At 42.2% G+C, this 23,925-nt stretch overlaps 1 protein-coding gene across 3 annotated transcripts in view; it reads right to left on the reverse strand.

The window, feature by feature from the left end:
- The window catches only part of antxr2a (ANTXR cell adhesion molecule 2a), an 83,826-nt gene that overhangs the window by 37,509 nt on the left and 22,392 nt on the right, over nt 1–23,925 (reverse strand). For all 3 annotated transcript variants that reach the window (XM_084945180.1, XM_084945181.1, XM_084945182.1), the window contains 7 exons: nt 21,879–21,948; nt 13,020–13,098; nt 12,468–12,563; nt 6,794–6,844; nt 4,638–4,727; nt 3,037–3,204; nt 2,495–2,575 (listed from right to left, as the gene is read on the reverse strand). In XM_084945180.1, the coding sequence (XP_084801306.1) occupies nt 2,495–2,575; nt 3,037–3,204; nt 4,638–4,727; nt 6,794–6,844; nt 12,468–12,563; nt 13,020–13,098; nt 21,879–21,948 (635 nt within the window). The remainder of the gene's footprint in view (nt 1–2,494; nt 2,576–3,036; nt 3,205–4,637; nt 4,728–6,793; nt 6,845–12,467; nt 12,564–13,019; nt 13,099–21,878; nt 21,949–23,925) is intronic.

Below are 23,925 nucleotides of genomic sequence, written 5' to 3' on the forward strand. Positions count from 1 at the left end.
TCGCAAAAATAATCGGTGACTAGTCAACTATCAAAATAATCGTTTGTGGCAGCCCTAGTTAAAAGGTTGTCACTTTAAAAAGTCCAGATTACACGTTACTACAGCTCACAGCACCTCAAGGTGTCGCAAATCCTAAAACTGAGCTCTGTAATGTTCTATATTGATCCATCACTGATGTATCAACAGTAATGGTTGAACTCAATACTCTGTATTGTATGTCAGTATCTTCACTGTGACACTGAGGTACACCACACTGTACAAATGAGCAAAAATTTTAATTGGCTACTGGTCGTCATGACAATGACAAACATGAAAGGAGAGAGTGTGGTTACTGCTGAGTTGAGAGACTTGCATATATAACTACAACTCAAAAAATCGAATATATATAAAACAGGTGAAAAATGTGGAAAAAAATCTTCTGTTTTTAAATAGAAAGAGAAACAAAATCTATGAAGAAGAGCGTCCAAATGTTCACATTACTACAGTCAGCCTATACTACATTAGATCTGCATAATTCACTGTTTCAAACAACCTGTTTAAACTCCCTTCCTCCTCTTTTCAAGCAGTGCTTTTGTCTGATTGGCTGCCCCTCTCAACAATAAAGTTTGATCAGCAGGTGGGTGGAGCTTCTGTGCTCACAATCAGAACTGCATGTCTGAGATGACCATATTAGGGTCATCTGGGCTTACTGACATCATGCAGTACATAAACTGATTTTAGTACATACTTTAACCAAGTTAACATAAGCATCCAAAGTCGTATCAGAATGATGGATCATAAGAATATCTGCTAAAGTAAAGTAAGACTGTAAGACTCTATATTAATACAAACATCTCACATCTCTTAAAAACAAAAGCTGGAATTAAAAAACAATTAAAATCAGCATTGGCTCAGAAACATCAGTGTCTGCATGGCTTTAAAATACTTTCACTCAAATTTTGGCGACACACGTTGCAGTGAGATTCTGATGAATTTTAACCACTATATCTAAACATCTTCTAAAATGTGATCTGTCACATCACTACTCACTGGAACTATGAGAGTTGTTATCTATTTTTACCAGTGCATCTTCTGGCATTCTGAAATTTGCTAAACAGCACTGTGACACCCCGAGTAGCAACTGGCAGGCTCACAGCTGGCCCACTGGCTCGGGTTTTTTCCATGTTGCAAAACACGACTCCACTTGAGAAATTTGTAGCCTGACATCATTCTCTAAACTACTAAAAGCTTGGATGGTTCCTGCTCTCTAACCTCTGTGAAGAGGAAGATGCACAGAAGTTGGAATAGGAGACAACAGAGAAATAATGTATGTGCACCATACAGGTGCAGATTTTTTGGCCCATTCGCCTGCACAGCTTGTGCCCGTGAAGCACCGTCCTTTGGAGAACGATGAGAGTTTGGAAGAGTCCACGCATTTCTCTTTTAAGATTCACGTTTGGTTTTCCCCTGGCAGTTTTAATACTAATACATTTCTGCTGTGTAATGTTAAAAAAGGAGACTGATGGGGAATTTCTAAAATTACCTCACAGACTTCAGAAGAAGCAGCCCAGGAAAAGCCAAGGACGTGTTTGTGGGCCACAGTAATATAGCTGCTCCACTTGTCTGCAACTTGATTCTAATCTCACCATTAATTCTGACATTTGGCATAGAGCACAGCGAGCACAGCAGATTGTATTGTGTTTGGATTGTAGTCAGCAATTAAAATATATAAAAATATATAAAAACATCTGGTTAACTGACTTAGCAGCGGTTTCTGTGCAGTGCTCTTTCTTAACCGCCTGTGGGGCGTCAGGTTTCACTGTGCCGATTTGTGGAGTCGATTTGTTTCCTCTTCTTTTACACTGGTTGAAAAACACACACCAAAAAACCCAGAGCATAACCATATTAGGTCATCCCTGTCACGCTTCCTTCTGTGAGTATCTGCAGCTGCAGCTCACATTGGCTCCCTTAGGTAACAACAACACAAGGCACAACTTGTGCCAGCAGCTTCCTCTGCCGAGAGGAGCTGCGATACAATACAACAATAAAACAATGAGCTCTTAAGTGTAACTGCGGTGACTTTAAAGATTTGGAGGGATAAAAGTATTCCTATTATGGCATAGAGGGGATTAGGGACTTCATGGAATGGTTACAGGAACATTTACCACTTAAAAAAAGAAAAAGAGGAACATCCACGCTGCTGACTACTGCAGGATATTTTCTATTTTTGCTCCTGTGTACTATAAACTGCACTGATGACCACTGATGAGACTTTGACTCACTGCCTCAAGCTGTTGGTTTGTGCAACTAAAAAGCAGCACTGCACAATCTTTGCACACGTGTACACTTCACTCTCAGTATGATTTCCTCCTGCATAATTCACCAATCGCAAATGAGTTTGTATTTTTGGCTATTATGCAAATATTTTGTTTCCATTAGAGCAAATTACCGGTGCTGAGAAGCTTCAAGTTTGTTTTAGGTTTGAGATGAACATCAGGGATGAATTTTGACTTACCTGGTCTTCTGATGTGGGTCGCATGAGGGACACTCGGTCGTACTGCCGCCGCATCAAAGCCCACAAAGCATCGAGACGACCCTGATGAAGCACAGAAACGGAACTGTGTTGGTTGTGTTTATTTACGTAATCTTGTGTAGATTTTCAAAACCAGTGTTTCTACAGACTGATCTTTAAGGTAAACATTAGACATCCATGGATGCCGTTTTCCACCGTAGATGCCAGTCGTGGCCTCTTAAATGAATATTCAACCATTCTCTATTTCAAGAGTTTCACTTCATGGTAATAAAAAAAGACTTAACAGTTCACAGGGAATCTAATTTGAAGCGTTTCTTTTCAACTACCCAAAGACAGCTTTACCTTTTAACCACAAGCCAGTTTTATTTAGAGATTTTCACACGAGTGTAATTTGCTGGATGAAGATTAGAGAACCTTGGAGAACTAGTAAATGGGCCTTTAAGCTGAGACTTTTCCTATCAGTATCATTTAGAAGTACCCAAAGTAGGAAAACAAAAATCCTAAAGTAAGTCAGTAACTCTCACCTTGATAGGAGTGTACCATTTGTTCTCGGGTGGATGGTTGGGGGCGGGCTTTGGAGTGGGCCGTTTGATCATTGGCTCCTCTACATCCTGTGGTATGGACACTTTGGCATTCTTTGCTTTCTCCAGCCGGGCCCCCTCCTCAGTAGAGCCTTTTTCCCCCCAGCGCACCTTGAACAAGAAAATAGAAACGTTAAATGAGGGCAATCGAGCAGTTAAGCACCTGATTGGTCCATCAGTCTGAGAAAAACTACAGGAAATAAGATTAGAGATGCTGTGAGGACTGTCTGTGATCACTACAGCAGTGTGTCAGCGTGATGAGCCCGGCCAAACACCTCTATCTGTGACCAACTTTAGCTTCAGCACCACAGCTTCAGTAAAAGATCTGTACATGTTGGAAAAATCACTTGGATTCTTTTATCAATAAGGACGTTTACATTTGGTATAATGTGTCATTGTGTGTGTGTGTGCGTGTTGGGGGGGTGTCAGCGTGTGAAAGCAAGCCTGTGTGTTAAGTAAAGCTGTCCTGCTTTTTAATTGAATTCATCACATCTGTTACAAGGAGGAGATAAAAAAAGGAAGAAAAAAACCCCACCGTCACATGAATGGGGAGAGGTGATTAATTAGCAACACAGTTTTCAAGCTGTAGGTTAAGCCGTGACAATATAGAACAGCTTTTCAGAATCATCTCTGGGATACATCGCCGGCCTGCCGCATCATCAGGAAAAGAGAAAGGCTGCCATGAATAAAAGATACGTTGTCACCTCAATAATCGTTTGAAATGCTGGCAGCGCCAAAGCAGCGGAGGTGGTTTTCTCAGCATGACGTCTTAAATGTGGATGCGGAGGAGAGGACGGGTTGGTCTTTACAAGCAACTCGTTATCTATCAGTGGGGTGACGGCGGGGAGGGAGTGGGGGCTTCAGATGTGCAGATGCGCCTGTCGATGGGAATCAACGCGCTAGTGGAAGAACAGAGAAAGGTAACAGCCAGGATTGGATCTCAGCAACACTCTGGGGGGGAAAAGTCAAGAGGTAGGAGCTCTCCGAGGATGCTGGGAAATCCCTGCCATGCCACCAACTTCCTCGGGGCTAAGTAGGAAGGAGGGGGAGGGGCAGCTCGCTTTTAAACCTGAATTCCCTTCGGAGGAGGCGGATAACAAAGCGAGCTGCCAAGGTCTGGAAGTTGAGACGGGGGAAGCAGAGAGGAGAGGTGGGTATGTCAAGTTGACAGCAGCACTCAATCTTTCATCCCTGCTGCGACTTGATCCAATCAGCCCTCGACGGCCAAGGACGAGATGGCAGGACCTGTCATGTCGGAGGCATCAGTGGGCTGACGAGGACAGCGGCCCGGCCGGTCAGTCAGCCAGTCAGTCGCTCGGTCGGTGGGTTTCTCCTCCTGATTCCTGCGTAACTCAACAAAGTTCCCGCCTCGCAGAAAAGACTGAACATGATGATGCAAGTTTACGGGACCACACATATGTGTAATTTCCTGCTGTCTGCATTTTGACCTTTGGAATATTTCAGCTATTTTTGCTTGTTTCATTCAGCTTTTCACTAAGAAAGAACGGAAGCAGCATGTTGGCCAATAGTTTTGAGTTTCTGACCTCCATCCGACTGATCCCTCCGACTCCTCTTCCTCCGTAGTATGAGGCATCCACAGTTGGCCACTTCTTCTTGGGCAGCGGCTCAGGCTCCTAAGAAATAAACACAGAAAACAAAACCAGGAAACACATAGCTGTGTGTCAAATAAGAGCGTGTGCAAATTTTCTTTCCATATTTATATGTATGACATTAATCAGAGTCACTGTAATGACAAAGGGAAGGTAGTGCAATGATGTGTTTGCTATTGTTCTATTTTCTTTCGTCCATATTTGTCCCTACACACCAGAACAACGTTTCCTTTCATCGGGAAGATGTCACTTTGTCAGGAAGGAAGGGAAACGTAGGCCTTACTCCTGGCTCAGCGCGTGTTTAAGTGCAGAGGGGAAACCGTTCGTATCGCTCTGCTGACGTTTACAGTTCCATCTGCCGCAAACTGAAAATGCTGCAGTGGGATGGGATCAACTACCACACAGGGTAAAGCTTTCAGAAGCATTTACACTGTAATCCTGTGCCCTGCAGAAAAAAACTAAACAAAACTGTAGCATCATGTTAACGTGTTTGGCTAAAATTCAGCCAATGATAAGCCAGATATTTAAATGTCTACTTTACGCTACAATGTTTCTGGAAATAAACTAAACTCAGGCGGGTTTTCTGCTATAAATTTGTTCGTATTTAACAAAATAAAAGCGCAGACATTAGTTTTTGACTCTCTGAACTAACACAGCCAATCCCTCAACGTGTCTGTGCTCTCTGGTCATGTTGCCTTCATATTAAGTCATTTTTTGCTTTTTAAAGAACTTATTTCAACATTGCAGTCAACAACAAACACATCAAAAAAATAACTCCAAAGAGGCAAATTATATTTCTTCATGTCAAGTAGGGGTGACGTGGGCTGCGAGTTTGAGACCCCCGCTCTGGGGGGGAAAAAAGTCAAGAGGTAGTAGCTCCCTGAGGATGCTGGGAAATTTAGTGTAAAGCTTTACAAGCAGTACGGTATTTTACTTTGCTTTTAAAAACCTGCACATGATTTTCACCAAGGAGGTTGAGTAACTCCATTGGCAACTCTCTAATTGTCTAAACCAGGGGTGGGGAACTCCAGGCCTCGAGGGCCGATGTCCTGCAGGTTTTAGATGTATCCTTGATCCAACACAGCTGATTTAAATGGCTAAATTACCTCCTCAACATGTCTCGAAGTTCTCCAGAGGCCTGGTAATGAACTGATCATGTGATTCAGGCGTGTTGACCTAGGGTGAGATCTAAAACCTGCAGGACACCGGCCCTCGAGGCCTGGAGTTCCCACCCCTGGTCTACATGTTATAGACAAGTTAAAATGGTGAGGCTTGGTCCAGCTTAGGGGTGATTAAGTATCACAAAATAACCCGGATCCACTTATCCGTCTGGATACAGAGATTCAGTTCAGGAATGGTGTGAAAATTTAGATTTTACACAGTGAAATCTAAAATATTAGACCTCAGCTAGATACTTTGATATTGACTGTTTTCCCTCTGGAATTTAATTAACTAAAATAATCAGTTAAACATTAAAATCTTTTTCTGTTAATGAATCTCGTATTGCAGAAGACGCTTTTTGCTTCAGTCTTTTACGATAATCGTTAGTCAGTGAAGACGAAAGGTGTATCACAAGCACCAACTTTTCTAAAGTTATTTTTTGAAGGAACTGCTCGACACGTTGGGAAATATGCAAACTGACTTCATTTCATCATGAGAAGAAACAAGCTCCATCACTCTCATGTCTGTGTGCAGAGCTGGAGCTGGGATTACTCTAGTTTAGCAGAAAGACTGAAATCACGGGGCAAACAGCGAGCACGCCTCTGTCCAAAGTTCAAAAATCCATCTACCAGCTCACTAATTAAAATGTGATCTTGTTTATATGATCTGTACACAAACAGAAATGTAAAAGGGACACGTTATGGTTTTAGTCTCGTTGAATTGGCTCGAGTTAGATGCCCAATGCAGCGATAACAGCCCTGTGAAATTCTCAGAGAGACGCTCAATAATCCTGATTCTCAAAATGTGCAAAGTTTCCCTGAAATTTCAGTGCTGCACCATTCTGAGCTCTGGAACCTCTTCTGACTCCCATTTTCTTCTTTTGCACCGCACGGATTTTCAAACCTGAAAATAAAACAATTGTGACTCACGGGCGGTGGAGGACGAGATGGTGGAGGCGGCGGCGGCGGGTCCTTGATGACCTGGATAAACAGAAGAAGCAAAAGAGCGTCAGCACAGCCCGTCAGGAGACGCATTGGGACACGCACAAACACACGCGCTCAAACCTCATCAAGACGAGCGCAGACAAGGCTGACAGAGGTGATTCGTGACAGGTGACTGAGCCAAACAGAAACATCCCTGAGCTCATCTCACGGTGGAGACGCCGTCGCTGCCAGCCTGTTTTGCAGCAGCAACTGCTGCCCCATCGCGTCACTGACTGCTGATTACAAGGATTCTGCTTGTAAACCAACATCAGGGGCCCCCCGTGCAAAATAAAGAAAAGCTGAAAATCAACTTGTTGACAGGGGAGTCTTTGGGGCGAGCGCCGCTGCCCGTTTAGCTCTTAATTAATTGGATGGGGTTCAGTGCTTCCAAGCAATCCCCCCAATCATAAAGTCCTAAGGAGTTAATTAGCTCCAATGAGATACAGAGGAGGCGGCTTGGGCTCAGCTCCAAGCCCCGTCTGAAGGGAAGATGAGTGGCGGCAAACACACACAGAAAATACAAGAAAACACACACACGCGCGCCCTCACCCACATATAACCAGGACACGACTCTCCCAGAGCAGAGTGACCGGCCCAGCGGCATTGTTTGTGACAACACTGGATGAGAGGGCACCTGAGGAGCAGGTTGTCCACAATGTGATTCCACTCAAGGACAAGATGCCTCGGCCGGGTTTTTCAGATGTGCACGGCAAAGCAAAGAGAGAGGCCTGACAGTGACATTTGTCAGGTGTCAGTCAGACGCTTCACATACTGATGTCCGACTCTTTACTGAAGACGCTTCTGCCACTCACTCACCAAAAACCCATCTGTGAGCGGGCTGGCGCTGGAAAGACCGAGGCGCTTTATTCTTCGGTGTTGTCAGTTGCTGTAGGTCACAGCCGTCACATGAAAACACAGGCCTGCACACTTGCAGTTTGTTTATGTTCTTTTTGCATCTTTAATGCTTTTTAATGGTTTTTAACAAGTTTTCTTTTATTTTGTGTATTTTTCACAAGGAAACTAAGAGAAAGTCACCATGCAAGTCAAGTTTTACATACTGAAAAATCGATAAACTCAAAGACGTCCAGTCGCTTCTCTTTCCAAGCTCCTCAGATTAGCACGATTGGATGACTCGTCCAGCAGCTGATCCAGCAGGTAAAAATACCAGTGCAATCCAATATTTTGTACTGTTTCCACTTGCGATAGAATTATGGATGAACTGGCACTAAATATTTTCACTACAACACGTTGATGCTTTTAAGAGTGACCCCAGCCAGTTTTTTAAATGAACAAAGTCTCTGTTTCACGACTTGAAGTTCATCAAACGGTGTAATTTAAACGGACGGCAGCTCACAGTGAAGATTTTAATTAACTAAATCATGAAATCTGATGATATAGCGAGTATTGCAGAATGGCTGTGTGGAGATACTGTGTGATATCTTAAAGTACAGTGAGGTCACAACCTCTTCTGAATAATGTCTCCATTATTACTCAATTAATCGATTAACATGCTGGTGACAAAAACTTTTATTTATTTAACTATAGAGCAAATCATTTATAGTGAAGGCAGGGAGATGTATCTTCTTACAAATCCAGTGAAATTTTCCTTTTTTCTGTTACTGTTTGTTAAAAGTCTTCAGGTTTTGGATCAAAGTCATCAAACTGAGCTCAGGAAGTGTTTTTGGAATTTTGTGGGACATTTATTCAAACCTAAATCCTGATACAAAGGGAAAGGAGAAAAAGCTTCTGTTCACCTCCTCGCCCACTCCCCGCTCCCCACACAGGGGTGGACACAGTAGGTGCCCTATAAATGCAGTGCTTATAATTGCACTAAGGACATATCTCAACCTGAGGTGCGCAGCAAAGTGGAAAGCTGACCTTTGTTCATTAGTCATCAAAGACAGATACCACAGTGTCAGAGCTGGTTATGCATTTGCTAAAGTGGTTTCGGAGGGAAAAGGAGCGATGTAATTACGGCATATCATAGATCCTAACAGCTGTTTCATTCACTCTTAAGCTCAGGGACGCTATCACACTCTCTGCTTACTGTTGTCATTAGAATAATGAAAAATAATCAATTAGGGTTAATTAATTCCTTTGTGACACACAACCGGCTGTAAGCAAATCTAGTAAAGGGCTACTGGTGGCCTCGCCATACGCTGATTAACATCATTTCAGCCACACCTTACGTTCACAGGATTATCTCTTTTATTAAGTAATTATGCAGCAGATTTCCTGCACATGTTGTGAGACAAATAAAGCGTCACACAAACGCTCTGCTGCTCTTTCCCAGCTACCTGATGGACAGATGTGAAGAGGAGCAGCGCGGTGGCATAATTAAAAACTAAACCACAGGATATTTCGCCATCTGACACAAGCCCCAGCGGCCCGCCGCCGCAGCCACGACACCGGGGGGAATTGGACCAATCAGAGGCACTCGGGGCATTGTCCCCATATGGCCGTCTCCGTAAACGTCCAACTGGACTTTATAATCTGTTCGTTCCCAACCTTAAGCTCGAACCGTGTCGTGTCAAGCTGTTTTGGGAGGCTTATAACGACGGATCAGTGGCAGATAGCATATTCGAAAGTTTAAAATTGCTTTAGGTTTTCATCTGCGGAGAAACTGTTTGTGCAAGAACAAAACAAATAAAAAATCAACTGAAAGAGAACAAAGACGACAAAAGTTCTGCAAGAACAAGAAATAATTAGAGATTAATAACATATTAAGGACCAAATGAGTTGCAAATATGTCCAAAAGTGCATCCAATTTAGCAGCGAATAGTTTGTAATTTGGATAAACTGGCAATGTAATTTAAAACGGCATCTCCAATCCTGAATCCTTTGATTTGAACTAAAGGCGATGCCATTCGAGTTTAATTTCCAAACAAATCATAAACAAAGAAATTACCACTCCACAGCTTGTATGACCTCTCTCCTGGCATCGGTCCACGCGGGAGAGAGAAGGGGAGAGAGGGATTGTGGGAAGAGGTTGGGCATGTGTCTCTGTGTATGTGTATGTGTGTGTGTGTGTGTCGAGCGTGTGTGCGCGGCCTCATCCCGACTGCTGAAACCTGGCAGACTGGGGGTTTAAATATTAACAAGCCACACATGGCCCTCCTCTTCTGCCGCGTCCCTCGATGGAAGGCAACAGCAGCTCTCTCCACCAAGACAAACACGTCCACCGCCAGACATGCTGCAGGGGGTTTACATTTTAATGCCTTTGTTGGTTTTCCAAAATATGCTTCCATCTCATCCTGGATGGGATCCCTTCAGGTCCACAAAGCCAGGTGACGTCTATCATTTAAGGGCCGGTGCGGGTGAGCGGGAACAGAGGTCCGCCGCGAGGGTCGGCGGAGTAGAGGGTAAATTTGCCTTTATCAGATCTCAATAGAGAAAGGCAGAGACACAGAAAAAAGAGGCTGCGCACACCATCTGTAGCCCCTCTCTCATAGCCTCAAACGATAATCTGTTGTGGATTTTTGTAAACGGTTAAGCGGGGGAGACTTTATTTCCAAAGGGGGTGAGGCCAGAGCGAGGTTTTTAAAACAGTACTCTTTTTTTTTTAACCAACTAAACCAAAGTTTCGACTCTGGACAAAAAAGCAAAAATATTTTCTAGTCATAAGTTATGACTTTAAGAGCAGATTTCAGATGAATTAATTAAACGCAGCCTCAAGTTCCACTTTAAAACATCCCGGACACATGGAACTGGAAACGTGGTGACTTGTGGAATTAATGAAGAACCTCCCAACCTCCACAGAGAGAGAATAAAAAGCACGACCAAGAAACACAAAACTAAACAAAGCAAAAAAACCTTATCCCTAAGCAGAAACATTTAAGTCATAACCGGCTGCTTCCACTTTTCACACTTTTAGGACCAAAACGAAGGAACAAAACAATATTTTTGATCATTTTACAGCAGACGTTTGTCTCTGTTTCAACATCCTTTACTCAATTTATGAGGATGAAGCTTAAAAATAATCTGTCCTGTCAAATACGTGGAAAAGGTTTTTTGTCCGTTTCCTATGCGGTATATGTGTGCATTATACACTCAGCCACCTTTGTAATTATATCTACTGAACTGCCTGTTAATACAAGTGTTATATCAGCCAATCACATGGCAGCAACTCCAGGAATTAAGGCAGGTAGACATTGACTGTTGTTGGTGGCAGACAGGCACTGCTGGGATTTTCCCACATAACCGTCTCTGGGGTTCACAGATAATGGTCCAAAAATAAGAAAATATCCTTTGAGTAGCAGATCTGTTGATGTTGAGTCATAGGAAGGCAACAGAAAGTCAAATAACCCCTCGTTCCAGCCAAGGTTCAGAAGAAGCCGCCTCGTAACGCACGACATGTCAAACCTGCATCGATCGATCCTGCCTGTATCTGCAGTTTGGAGCGGCGGCCTTTTAGTGTCAGCTGAGCTCAGTTTAAAGGTTGCACTGCTGCTGAGCATCTCCGTCTCTTTGTGACGACAGTGTGCTCATCTCCTCATGGCTGCTTCACAGCACGCCGCGAAGCTCAAATCATCTCCAGCCCATAACAATGAGTTCACTGTCCTCCAAAGGCCTCCACAGTCACCAGATCCAGTCGAGCATCTTCACTTTTGTGTTAGTCGGGTGAGGAACAAACAAAAATCAGCAAAAATATTCACTGTTATTTTTTAGTGAAGTACACGCACAGGCCTCTGGTCTTTAGTGGGCGGGTTTTAAACAGCAAAGGGAGAGCGACAGTAGAGGGACGTTTTATTTAATCCAACTTCTGCCTAATGCAGGTTTAAATAAACAATATTAGCAGTACTGAGGAAGAATAAGAAATATTCATAATAGTGTATCTAGAACATGATTGAGTAGATGTGCAAAAGTGTTTTAAGCTGAAGCAGGACATGATGGATTCTAATGCGATAAAACCGCTAAAAGTCTGTGTGATTATTCTGAATCCCTTCAGTCCCCAGGTAGGCCCGACATTAGTCCTAAACAAACAGAGACTCTGGTAACTTTCATGCAATCTGTCACTCACATCTTTCTGCTGCTGGTCTATGTAATTGTTTTTAACAGTCTGTTTGTGTAAAGCGACGTCTCCACATATAGCACGTGCAGCAATCGGCCGCTGGTCTGCAGGATGTGGCCTCTTCACATTCTTCCTGTTTGAGGTTGTTCCTCTGCGGTGTTGCTAAACCAGTGTGACCTATCGCGGTAAGCGGGAGGTGACAAGCTTGAACAGATGTTCGGCACCACTTCCCTTCGGCAAGGCCTGGTGAATAACACCGAGCCTGCCCGTCACCTCTTTGTGCTTTTTAACTGGTGATTAAACTCCATCTTTCACCCAAATTAGGTCAGACTTTACGAGACAGTTTGTGCTTTTTCAAGCGACCTCATCTTTTTCAGCAAGGCGGTGCTGCATGTGTGTTTACAGCTGTCAGAGCAATACGAGAAAAAAAAGTGGGTGATAGGGTTTATCCTCATCAGATTTACAGGACGCTTTAGACACTTTAGCGTGGTTTTTTCCCCCACAGTCAAGAACCCGCTCTCATCTCCGCTCAAAGCCAGATTTAATTCATTTATCAGTTTTCGTTGACCAAACATGACTGCTGGTTATAGGCGGTGTAGCAGCACTCACCACTTTGCAACACAGAGGCCACAACCACCACATGAGGGCCAGGGCCACGAGGAGGAGCAGCACCAGGAAGACTATCGCCACCACAAAACCGTCCGACTGAAGGAGAAAAGGAAAAGACAAAACAGTCACATAGCTGGAAACAACTGGATGCGTGAAAGCTGGAGGAGAAATATTAAAAGTTTGTTAAAAGGAATACGAAATAGAAAGAAAGGGGAACACGCGGTCGATAACAGCTAAATCGGAGCAAGCGTATCGTCTTACAAAAGAGCAGATGTTTCACAAATTTTCATCATCAGGAATTGCGTGACTCCCAGATGTTCTATATAACCGCAAAGTGTCTATAAAACTACGACATTGCTTCATCATATGAGAAACACTGAAAAAAAGGAAGTTCTGCTCAAACATAACAGGAAAACTTGTAACCATATAGTCAGGTTATGTTTTATGCATCACTTCCTCAGTTATAAAATCAGGAAACGCAGCTTCATGTTATTAAAGGGACTTTAAGTTTAATCTGGAATGTGAAATATCAGAGCTCAGCATTAAACTCACACATGTGGTAGCAGAGATGGTGTAGGCACTCGAGATGAAGGACTTGCCGTTGTTTAGGCTGATGAGAACATCCATTTTCCTGTAAAGGAAAGAGTTTAATTAGTATCAGAGGAAATTAAAGGAAACAACAGGAAACACCATTAAAAAACCACGTTTGTCAGAGAAGAAAAACACGTTTGCACTTCCAGGGAAGTTCACTGTGTTGGAATTTTCGTCATATGTTTTCTGTTTTTGCAAACTTTGTGATTGAAGATACTTCAACTGTAAACATCGGGTCTCAGTTGATATCTTTTTAATCTCCAAGAAGGACAAGCATCGCGCTGCAGCTTGTGTTTTTTTGCAACATCGTGCCCTCAGTCCTGTCTTACAGGTGCTAAATGTCACCTCAGCAATTTTTGTAAAATACTTTTTTTTTTGACCCCCAACCAGTGCAAAACCTGTGTCCATAAAATCAGGATTTAATAATAAAATGAGCTGGCCTTTAACATCCTAAAGCAATGATGTCAAACTCATTTTAGTCCAGTTGGTCCCACTTTGAGGAAGCCATAACACTACAGCATCACAGCCTATATGAAACACACACGCCTCTAAATTTCTCATTTTTTAAATAAGTATAAAGAAGTCTGCTCGGAGCTGCCGCCCTGCTGGCTGAAGGCTACTGCAGGAGCCCAACTTTGAGTCTGCTCTCCAGATCTTTTTCTGCACGTCACCCCACTCTTTCCCTGGTTTCCTGTCCTCTCTCTCCTCTTCCCTCTCTAATGAAGCCTAAATGCCAAAAATAATTCTAGAAGCTTTTTCTATTTAATTTTCAAATGTAACGAACCATCCCTGTACAAACAGCCTGAGATCTCTTCAGAAAAACACAGAATGTATCTCAGGAGTAGTTACAATTTAACTGAAGGATGTGAAAAGACATAAAATCATCACATGTAAAGCTTTTGTATCTAATATGAATCAAAGATCCTGCTCAGATTTGCACACATTTTTACTCATGTGTAGTTATACTGGTCATGCATTACCACACCGTAAACAGCAACGTGGTTTGTTTTTAACAAAAACGTGTAATTAATGACTTCACTGTAATTTTATCACACGGCGAAGCCATCCGGTGGGCCAAACGGGATCATCAAATCTCGCCCCCGAGCCTCATGTTTGACACCGCCGTCTTAGAGGTAGCAGCACTGTTTGGGAAGCTTTAATTGCTTTTTAAGTAACGAGTTGTTGCCAAGCAACATTATTATTTTTACCTGTCTCTCTTCTACCGTGCTACGTGTGTGTGTTTAATCAGTCTAACAATATGTATTGAGTGTTATTGAAAACAGTTTTGTTCTCCCTGATAATACTTTGCTCTGCATCAAGACTTTAAAAATAGAAGAGCTCTATAATTCTATTGTTGCTCTCGCAAATCCTGTTCTCACAAACGCTAATAAGTCCTGGAGTCATGTTAGCACAATGCTCAATAAAGACAACAATCAGAATTAAATAAATGTCCTCAGTGGGAGGAAATCCTGTCATTATCACATAATCATCGTGTGTGGGTGAAGTAACTTGACTGGCAGTAACAAGGCTCCTGAACTCCGAAGACTTATTTAGAGAGAAAAATGCAAAGCCAAAATGGGCGCAATTAAAACCCTAATGATGAACGGCACCGCAATTTCCATATGTCTATTATGCCCAATCCAATTACTGCAGGTTTAATGAGAATTCAGGATATGGAACGAATGAAACGCCTGAAATATTCCCTCCAACACAAAAAGAAAAGAGGCGAGAGAAAGAAGTACGCAGAGCGGTATTGTGTGCGAGGGGCCAGCTGTGAGTGCACGGGAGTGTACAGGGGAGGCCTGCATTAAAAATGGTGCAGTGGAATAATAACAAGAGTGCTCTCTTTGCTGTGGATTTTGCCTCAGGCAGTGCCTTGGGCCACCAATTCTCCTGTGGTTCTGAACAGATGAGCGACCAGACCACGTGTCCTTTACTGCGCCGTCTAAATATTCGAAACTGACTTTTTTGCACCTCACCTTATTTACTGTGCTAAATATTTAAAATACAATGCAGCGACCTTTAAGCAGGATCCGCTCTGACACCTCATCCAACTTGTTGATGATCAACTTGTGTTTTCAAATTATCTATTACTTAATAAAGTTATATTAAAAAAAATAAAATCTTTATTGGATATTTGATGCAGGTCTTTCATATTTAAGCAGCTGGTGCATTTTAGGCAATGCTACAGAGGGCAAAATATTCTATTCATTTATTCTATTCGGTTATGTGTGCTGCAGATACACTGACACTTTTATAGTGACAGTCAGTGAAGGATTACAACGTAGCAGGATGAACAAAATAATAAGTAAATGTAATGCTCTTTTAGTTTTAGGTCAGCGGTCCCCAACCAACAGGTCGAGTCGTTTGGTACCGGGCCGCCAGAGTTGAGAGTCGGGTGTGAAATTTATGGTTTTCAGGGTTTTTAATCGTTGTTATTTTATCGTTTTTATCATTAACTCTGTTTCCCTGGGTCTTTTCCCATGTGTTATGAATAAATCTTCTTTTTTTGGTTTTATTTTGTTGTATTTATCCGCGACACCTTACGCTGACAGATTAACTTTGCAATTCGTGGAAAAAGCATGTGGGAGAAGTTTTCAGAAATCATTAACAGGGAACTAAGAAACGCTCTGGTACTGCTAGGAAGGCTTTACTTGACCTGTTTCAGGTTCCCTTAAACTGTTACTAATGTGCTACATGTCTTTAAACCTACACAAAGAAAAAGGTCTTTTTTTGACTGAAAATGAATGAATGGTAACTTTAAGAGTTGAAAACTGAAGATTTTGAATGAGAATCAGTTTGCTTCCATCAGGAAGCATCACTGGAAACGCTGCACGCCTCTGTAGCTCGGCGAAGATGTTCTAGGTCCCTGCATGTTAACTAAGCGCTCGCGCTGAATGGGTGAGGGGAGAGGCTAATTTAGCTGACACCATCAATCCGTGATAATGGTGGGCAGGTTGTTAATCAAGCTGGAGGTGTGGACCCCACAGTGTGTAGGGGGGAAAGCTCCCAAGCGAGTTACACTGACGAACCCACTTCTCGCTCGGTCGACAACGCCGGACATCTTTAACGCACCACAACCCAACCATAGTGAGCGAGGCCTTTTTTTCTCCTCCCTCTCTGAGACACTGACTGCTAATTTACCAAGTTACTGTTGAGTAGGCAGAATCTGCTCTGACACAGAGGCATAAGTCATAGATCCTCTTCTCTTTTACACACTTTTATTTCCATGAAGACAACCAAAAGAATATAGTAATTGCGTGGCCAAATCTATTAAAGTGTTGCTCTAATGATTAGTCACTCTGCTGCTCGCAGAATATGAATCTATGGCTTTTTCGTTAGTCAGTTGTAAAGTTCATTTTAAAAATGTTTAAATGCAATACTAGCAATTTGATTATGGAGAGGAGGGGTTAAAAGGTTTAAAAGAATTTAAAGAGGCAACCCAGTAACTGAATAATTGAAAACAGAGCAGGCTGTCATTTAACTTTTCCACAGTAAAAGCCAATGAGTGACACTGAGGAGAGAGCTGCAGCTGCTGGTGGGTCTGTAGTTATGTTTGAATAAATGGGAGCTGAAAGGGCAGACTGTCACAGGGCCGAGGGATCGCTCAAAAACAGACACTGCTTCCCAGGGACACCGGTTGAACGGCCGAAGGCTCCTTCCCGCCGCAGACCTCTGGCTCCGCATTGGAAAAAGTTTGTCCCCAGGCTCACTATAATTCATCAGAAGGTAGGCCTTCTGTGACGCTAAGCTTTGGTGATGCGATGCAGCTGGAGCGGCTGACAATGGTGACGCTAATGGCTTTCAAACTTCCCTTAAAGATGTGAAAATTGAGGAGGGTGAATAATTTACAGCAGAGCATATGTGGGGCCTGTCACCCGGCATCCAGGAATCATCAGTCTGTATGTGTTTGTGTGGCAGAAGTTCTGAAGGACGGGAGGAAGCTCAGTTGATGGGAGGGATCGCCTCACGAAGCCTGGACAGCAGATGAGAGAATGTGGTCCAGACGAGACAACCGCTATTACTCTAAAAATTGGCTCCCCGTACAAAATTGGAATATTGACCGGCTTCTTATAACCAATAATCCAATTTGGAGATAATACCAACTGAGAGCACTTCTGATTGGTACTTTCAGCTCCACGTACATTCCCTCTCGTGGATGGATCTTATTAAGAGACAGGAAACAGGGTTCGCCGCTATTCTAGTCTAGAAAACGTGACAAAAAGATCCCCAAAGTCATGTAGGAAAGGGATCTGTTTACCCATCGTTGAAGATCAAAGGTTGGACAGATTTACTGAGACAGTCAAAAAGGCTTTTAGAGATATCTGCATTACATTAATGGAATATAAAATATTCTACCAATTTTACAGTTAATCAGAAACACCAAGAAAAAAGTTAAAAGAAAGACCAAACTCCTGGACAAACCTGACTAATGGAGACGTAAAGCAGAGATGGCTGACATATGTGCACTCGCACCAGGTGACCTGCACCTACAACAGGTTTGAGTGAATTTGAACAGAGGGATTTTGCATTGGCGCTGTTAAGTATAAAGTGCCCTGGGCTGCTCGATGAGGTTGGCCCAGGCACGGTCAGTCAGGTCCAGATCCAGATTCAGATCATGTTACAACCAATCAACAGACACGAAGCAGGCCTGTGCCGCAACACGAAGGGATATTCAGACAATAGGACATTTCAATCAAAACATCTTGATACCCCCCGGGGAGCACACGGGGTGACGGTGTTCTCTGCAGCAGCACGTCTTATTTATCCATCGGCATATCAGCGCTACTGCACCTGCTGTGTAAAGCAGCTGTCACCTCCCTCTTCAGGTATTTCTTTTGTTTCCACCATTACTGTGAGAACACTTCGTGAGGAGCCCCAGTGGGGTGTGCGGGGTCTCCTAATGGGGATGCGCATGGAGGGCTGGAGGAGGGAGCATAGAGTGTCAGCAGATGCCAGAGTTTCAAGCCTGATGCCACAGCTGTCAGCACAGATGATGCCTCTGCCGTGAGTGCTCCCGCACAGCTCGATGACCAAGGACGCTCTGATTCCTGGACGCCGAAACTAGATGTGGTGCCGTGTGCCCCGGGACCCCAGCGGGACAAGAAGCCGCAGCTGAGGACCTCAACTCAGTCGACTGCTGTATCTGAAATATGTTCCCCAGCAACTTATATCTGTGAGGCAAAAACAAAAATTCAAGCAGTGCTCGCCGAGGACAAGGCCCCATGTGTAACAAAACATGGCTGGAAAGGGGGAAAAGGATTGTGCGATGAAATGACAATTCTTCTCCGGCTGAGTAGAGCCGTGTTAAAGGAGCATCCTTTGCGGCGGCAGTGGTGATGGAGCAGAAGCAGACAGATGGAAGGAGACGGAAGTTTCTGGGCTCTGGAGTTCCACGCAGGTGGTCCGGGGTGCAGGGATTGTCACTGCATGGTGAATTATTTAAATGGAGAGCACGGAAAAGGGAACGGCTGCATCTGTCGCACATCCTTTTAAAGCCCCTCCAGCAGATGTGTTTACTCACCACCCGTACCAGCTAACTACTTAATGGGTCATCATCGGCAGCCAAGAGTTAATTAAGCAGGCCTTTTGCAAATGGCGGGTACGTAACATCAGTGTCAGCTCAGGTCCTATCAGGTGCTGGAGACCTGTGATGTAGGGAGCCCGCTTCATCTTTTTATAGGCTGAACCAAAACATTGTGTTTGGCTGCCCTGAGCTCGACTCAGGAGAAAGAACCTGGACAAAGTCCAGCAGACGCTTTGAAATGCTGAGAAATCCTCAACGCTTCTCAAAACTCTATAAAAATATAAAATATATGCATGACTTCACAACTTTATCTGTGCAGTAAAAAATTACAGACGTGTCAAATGACCTTTCTAGAATACTTAAGAAACCTTTTCAACTTCAGGCTCCTTCTTCTGTTCAGTTATTGCAGTGCTAAAATAATCAGACAACAAATAACCAGCTCTAATTATGATCTAATATCATTTTATTTTATGCAAAATAGCCAAAATGATCTTTCAAATTTCCAAAATATAAGAATTTATGTTTTCTTTTATATTAAAATCACTGAATTCTTCCCAGTTGAAGAGATTTAAAGGTACCTAACCATATAATCTGGGATCTGGGATTTTTGTGGCATTCAATTGAGAAAACAAGGATGAATCTATTAAATCCATCAAATAACAACTTGATAGATTTATCCACAATCAAAACAACTGATAGTTATATAGTGATGTAAGTGATCTTTTTTCTCCTTTATAAAAACATGAAAAGATCTTTTTAGCTTTTATACATTGAAAATAAAACAGAAAAATAACCAATTCCATCTACAAGCAGTACAAAAAACACTGAGGGTTTTTTAAATGCATGCTTCTGTACTGTACAGGTCTGCAACCAAAAAACTGCATCGGATTTTTTGACTATCTTATAGATTTTTACTCGCTGAAACCAGGAAACATATTTTTAAAATTCCATCTTGTAGGGTCTACCTTACAATATAAAGCGCCTTGAGGCGAGTGTTGTTGTGATTTGCCGCTATTTAAATAAAATTGAATTGAATCTCGATAGGTTTCCTTGCAAAACTCATGCTTTTAGTGTAATTAAGTGCATAGTTTGCCTTAAACTGAAATCTGGTACCTATACTTGAGTCAAATACCGGGTCAGCAGGTCCTGTCAGGCTTATTTTGCTCATAGTGAAAGGTAAGGAATCTCCGAAAAATTATGCATAGTTACTTGTAATAAAAACAGATTTTTTTCATCGCTGTTGTAGTTTATTTAATGTAAACTCCTCGTGTTTTCAAAAAAACTGTACGTGATGGATGGAAATGGAGATCATTTTTGGATTCAGCACCCTAAAATTCCTAAAATTGACCAAAAACATCTCATGCAACTGAAAATAATTTTTTTTCAGACCTGTGTTGTGTTATTAATGCATTGATGTATGTGTTTGCATTTAAATGATGTTTCTTAGAGTCTGTGTGTTTCCATCTCTTCTCTGTAGTTTAGGCCACTGTTTTTATAAAATATAAAAAAAATGAAAATATCATGTTTTCATGAACACTTTAGATTTTTGACATGAGCGGATTAACTGAGGTGAGGTTCAAGTTGAATCGGTGTAGTTACGGCATCGTCGCCGTCATACTGTATTATACACAATCTCATTTAGAGCTGGAAGACCTTCAGGAGCCAGCGGCACTCATAATCATACATTTTTGATTGGATTGCAGTCAGCAAGGACATTAAAATCTGTTGTTCCATCTATAATGCCTTAGCGATCATCTGCTATGGTTTGGGATTATAAGAGATGCCGTTAAAATCAAACAATAGTAATGCGGGCTGGAATAAACGCGTATTTGCACTGTTTTCACTCGAGTGTTTGCGGCTTGTATGTATGGGGTGTTTGTCTCTTCTACACTGTTTACTGCGTCTTTACGCGTTTTAACATACAGCTAATTTACAGACTTAGGAGCTGATTGTTTGCATAAAAGACTTTCGAAAAACTGAGTGGAAAAAAATAGAAAATGTGCATGAGAGAAACCAAGACTTTAATCTTTCAGTAAAACTTTAGAGACGTGTGATTTAAATAAAAATAAGAAGAAAACAAACAAACACAGAGACCTGAGCTGCACAAAAGAAGCTTAAATTCTCCAGAAAAGGGAAGTTTGCTTTTTTTGGGGGAAGATTCTTGATGTGGGTAATGTCAGAAAGGGGAAGTAACTACTACAAAGGACCTGACCTTATATATGATTCACCGACTGAGTTAAGCTTCCCGAATTCAACATAAAGCTGAAAAACAAACACTGAGATCTGGCATTTATCGTACACAACATTCCTTTCTTTCCTTTGCCGTAACAATTTATAGGGCAGCATATTGAATCTATTTAGATTGTCCCTATTTGTAGATGCCAGTGCGATCCTGTCATTGAGACTTCACACGTCTCTTCTTGTCATCGTGCCAAGATGAGAACATAAATGTATCTATAGAAACACAAATGAGCTGCATATATCATGTCATATGTTTCTGAGAACATGCTTCCTGAAGACACTGCTGCATTTCCACACACAGTGAATATTTACAGCCAAGAAAGTTCACTTTTGTTCATGCTCACCAAGTGTTATGGCAAAAAAAGAATATACTGAAATATATATATTTACCTTGAATAATTTTAAATGTCTTAATTAAATTAAAGGTGTGCACGGAAGCATAACCTCTAGCTGACCTCGCCTTTGCATCATATCTGGAGGTCTGTTGTGTTGGAGCTCTGCATGATATACACATGAACTTCTGCCTCATCAGGTGTTGAGCAACCAAACTTAGCACACAAGTACATCTTAGGTCAGTGAGGGGTTTCATCTCTGTGGACATTGTGATGTCATCATGTTACCTAAGCAACTACTTAAAATGTAAAAAGTAAGGAAGAGATGTAAGAAACACCCTTCAACCTTTCTGAAGTGAGTGAGCCAAACATTAAAACGCTGTTTCGATAAAGAAAGTGTGTAATAAAAACATCAAAGCCACAGCTGTGGACAACACTGCACACATGACTGACACATATGTCATCTGTCATGGTAGGTGATGTATCTGATTTTCAATTCACGATTACAATAAAATAATTACACTCAGTCAAATTGATCTTTCTTCTTCATGACTCGAACAAAAAGATTTAAATAGAACAGTTACACAACATTTACAACACTATGATGCATTATACTATATTACATAAAGCTTTCTCTGATATTTTATCTCTGTTTGTGACGGCTTCTCCATATTCGACAATAATGAAATTCCTCCAACAATAAAACAACGTCCTACTTACTGTCCGACTTCATAGAGCTTCGGGGCGGGACACAGCAGATAGTCATTACGCACCGTGCTCGGCTTCTCAGCTGGAAGAAATAAAAAAAAGTTTTATTATTAACTTTGCAGATTGTTTAATGAGGTAAGTACGGATTACGGATTGTAACACAGTATCTGTTTATGTATCTGTGCTTGTTCTGTCTACACAGCCCAAACATGAAGGAAACCCTCGATCACTACGGTGTAACACAAAACCAGTTAAACTACACTGTCCCGTTAGAAAGTGTAAACCATCACGAATCCATTTCACCTGCTCTGGTGTGATTTAAAACACAACAGGTCCACTGGAGGACCAAAAACAAGACAACATTTTTGATGGTGGTGGACACAGACCATTGCTCTCTCCTCACCTTCCTGACCGATTGTTCTCTAGTTCTGGTCTACTGGTAACATGAGATGGTAACTGCGTCCAGTACAGGTTGGGTTTGCGGTCTCGCCCAGTATAGTCTCAACAGTGTGCAGCAGAGCAGTAGTTACATAAGGAGAGCTGGAGAGGGGCAGCATCAATCCAACAGTAAGACAGGTATCTGCTGCTTTGTGAGAGGAGGAACAAAAGCAGCGCTGCCAGAGCCCCACAGGATGACCTCCGCTCATGGTGAACCTGCCAGTTCTGGGGTTCTCTGGCAACCAACAGCCTTCTGTGAGCCTCTGTGTTATCCTCCTAAGACCCGAACTCTTCCACTGCATGCATTTTTAATTTCTCTTTGATATTTGGGCATATTGGGGCCCGATGAATGTAAAAACAAAGAATTACCAGATTTTTTTTTACCTTATTTTTGTTTTTAAGAAAAATGAGAGCCACATATGAGGATATTTGTTTAAAATTTTGATAGAACAGTAGCAGTATAATGTCCTCGTCAGTGGCTATCAGGCCCTTGTAGAGCAAAATTGAGTATTTTGGTCTAAATAACCCAAAATGTGATGTCCACATATGTGGACGCCAGGTCCTAGGAGGATAAATAGACATGTATCTTTCCCATTTGAATAAAAATCAGTGATATTGTCACATTTTAACTGACTTGTATTAATGAACATTTCTTCTATGCTCAGGATTTTTTATCCTATGAGATTTTGGAACTGGGACTCGATTGGGCACAAAATAAAACAAATGATTGGATTATAATCTGAGAGCGTTCATTAGCACAGGTTGACAAAAACCTGAAGCGTCTCCAGTCACAGAGGTCACTCTGATGATTGAAACTTGTTCCTCCTTTTCTACAGAGGGATCCAACTGGTTTGAGTGAAGCATCTGCTTCACATATGTGCTGTGTTCCATAGCTGCCATGATGCTTGTCCATAATTATAAGGTGCCCCACTGTTAAAAAGGTCTGGACTGAACACATGCAAAAGCCAGTAAGGGAATAAATAGCCCCAAGTGGGCGAATGTGAGACAGCCTAAACTGAGAAAGGACTAACAGGAAGACATCTGCTAATGGCCGCTTCCTAAATCAGATGAATTTATTTTTTAAAGGGAAAAAATATGTTCCAAGTATTTTAGTCAAGTTGAAATGTTGAAAATCAAAAATAACTTGTCAAGGATGGAAGTGTTGTCATTGGCAGTCACCGATCCCACAGATCCCACGGCCAAATGAGAGCTTTAAAAGATTGGCTCTAGGTGCCAAATCCCGTTTGCTTCCTAAAAAAAGGATTTCTTATCAGAACAGACTGCAAGCACAAAATAAGGAGCGCGGTGACCTACTGTACATCCCCCCCTTCCTTCTGTTGAATTCAGATCATTGAGATGAGTGAGATAACAGACATGTCCGGGCCGGGTTTGTTTTGCCATTTCCGACCTCTGAATATTTCACATCTCAGCGAGATGAAGATTTTCCAACACATACTGTATTCCATGTCTGTGTCGCTCACGTTACGTCCTTAAAAGACAATAAATCCTCATAGTTTTTCCACTATAAATGAACACACATAAGATCCATTCATAGCAGTGGAGAAAGAGGGTGGAGTGTCTGTTACTGCGAGTGTGGCTCTGGGGAAACCTTTAATCAGAG

The sequence above is a fragment of the Perissodus microlepis genome, chromosome 12 (assembly GCF_051167445.1).
Source record: "Perissodus microlepis isolate ML-2025 ecotype Zambia chromosome 12, ASM5116744v1, whole genome shotgun sequence".
Lineage (NCBI taxonomy): Eukaryota > Metazoa > Chordata > Actinopteri > Cichliformes > Cichlidae > Perissodus > Perissodus microlepis.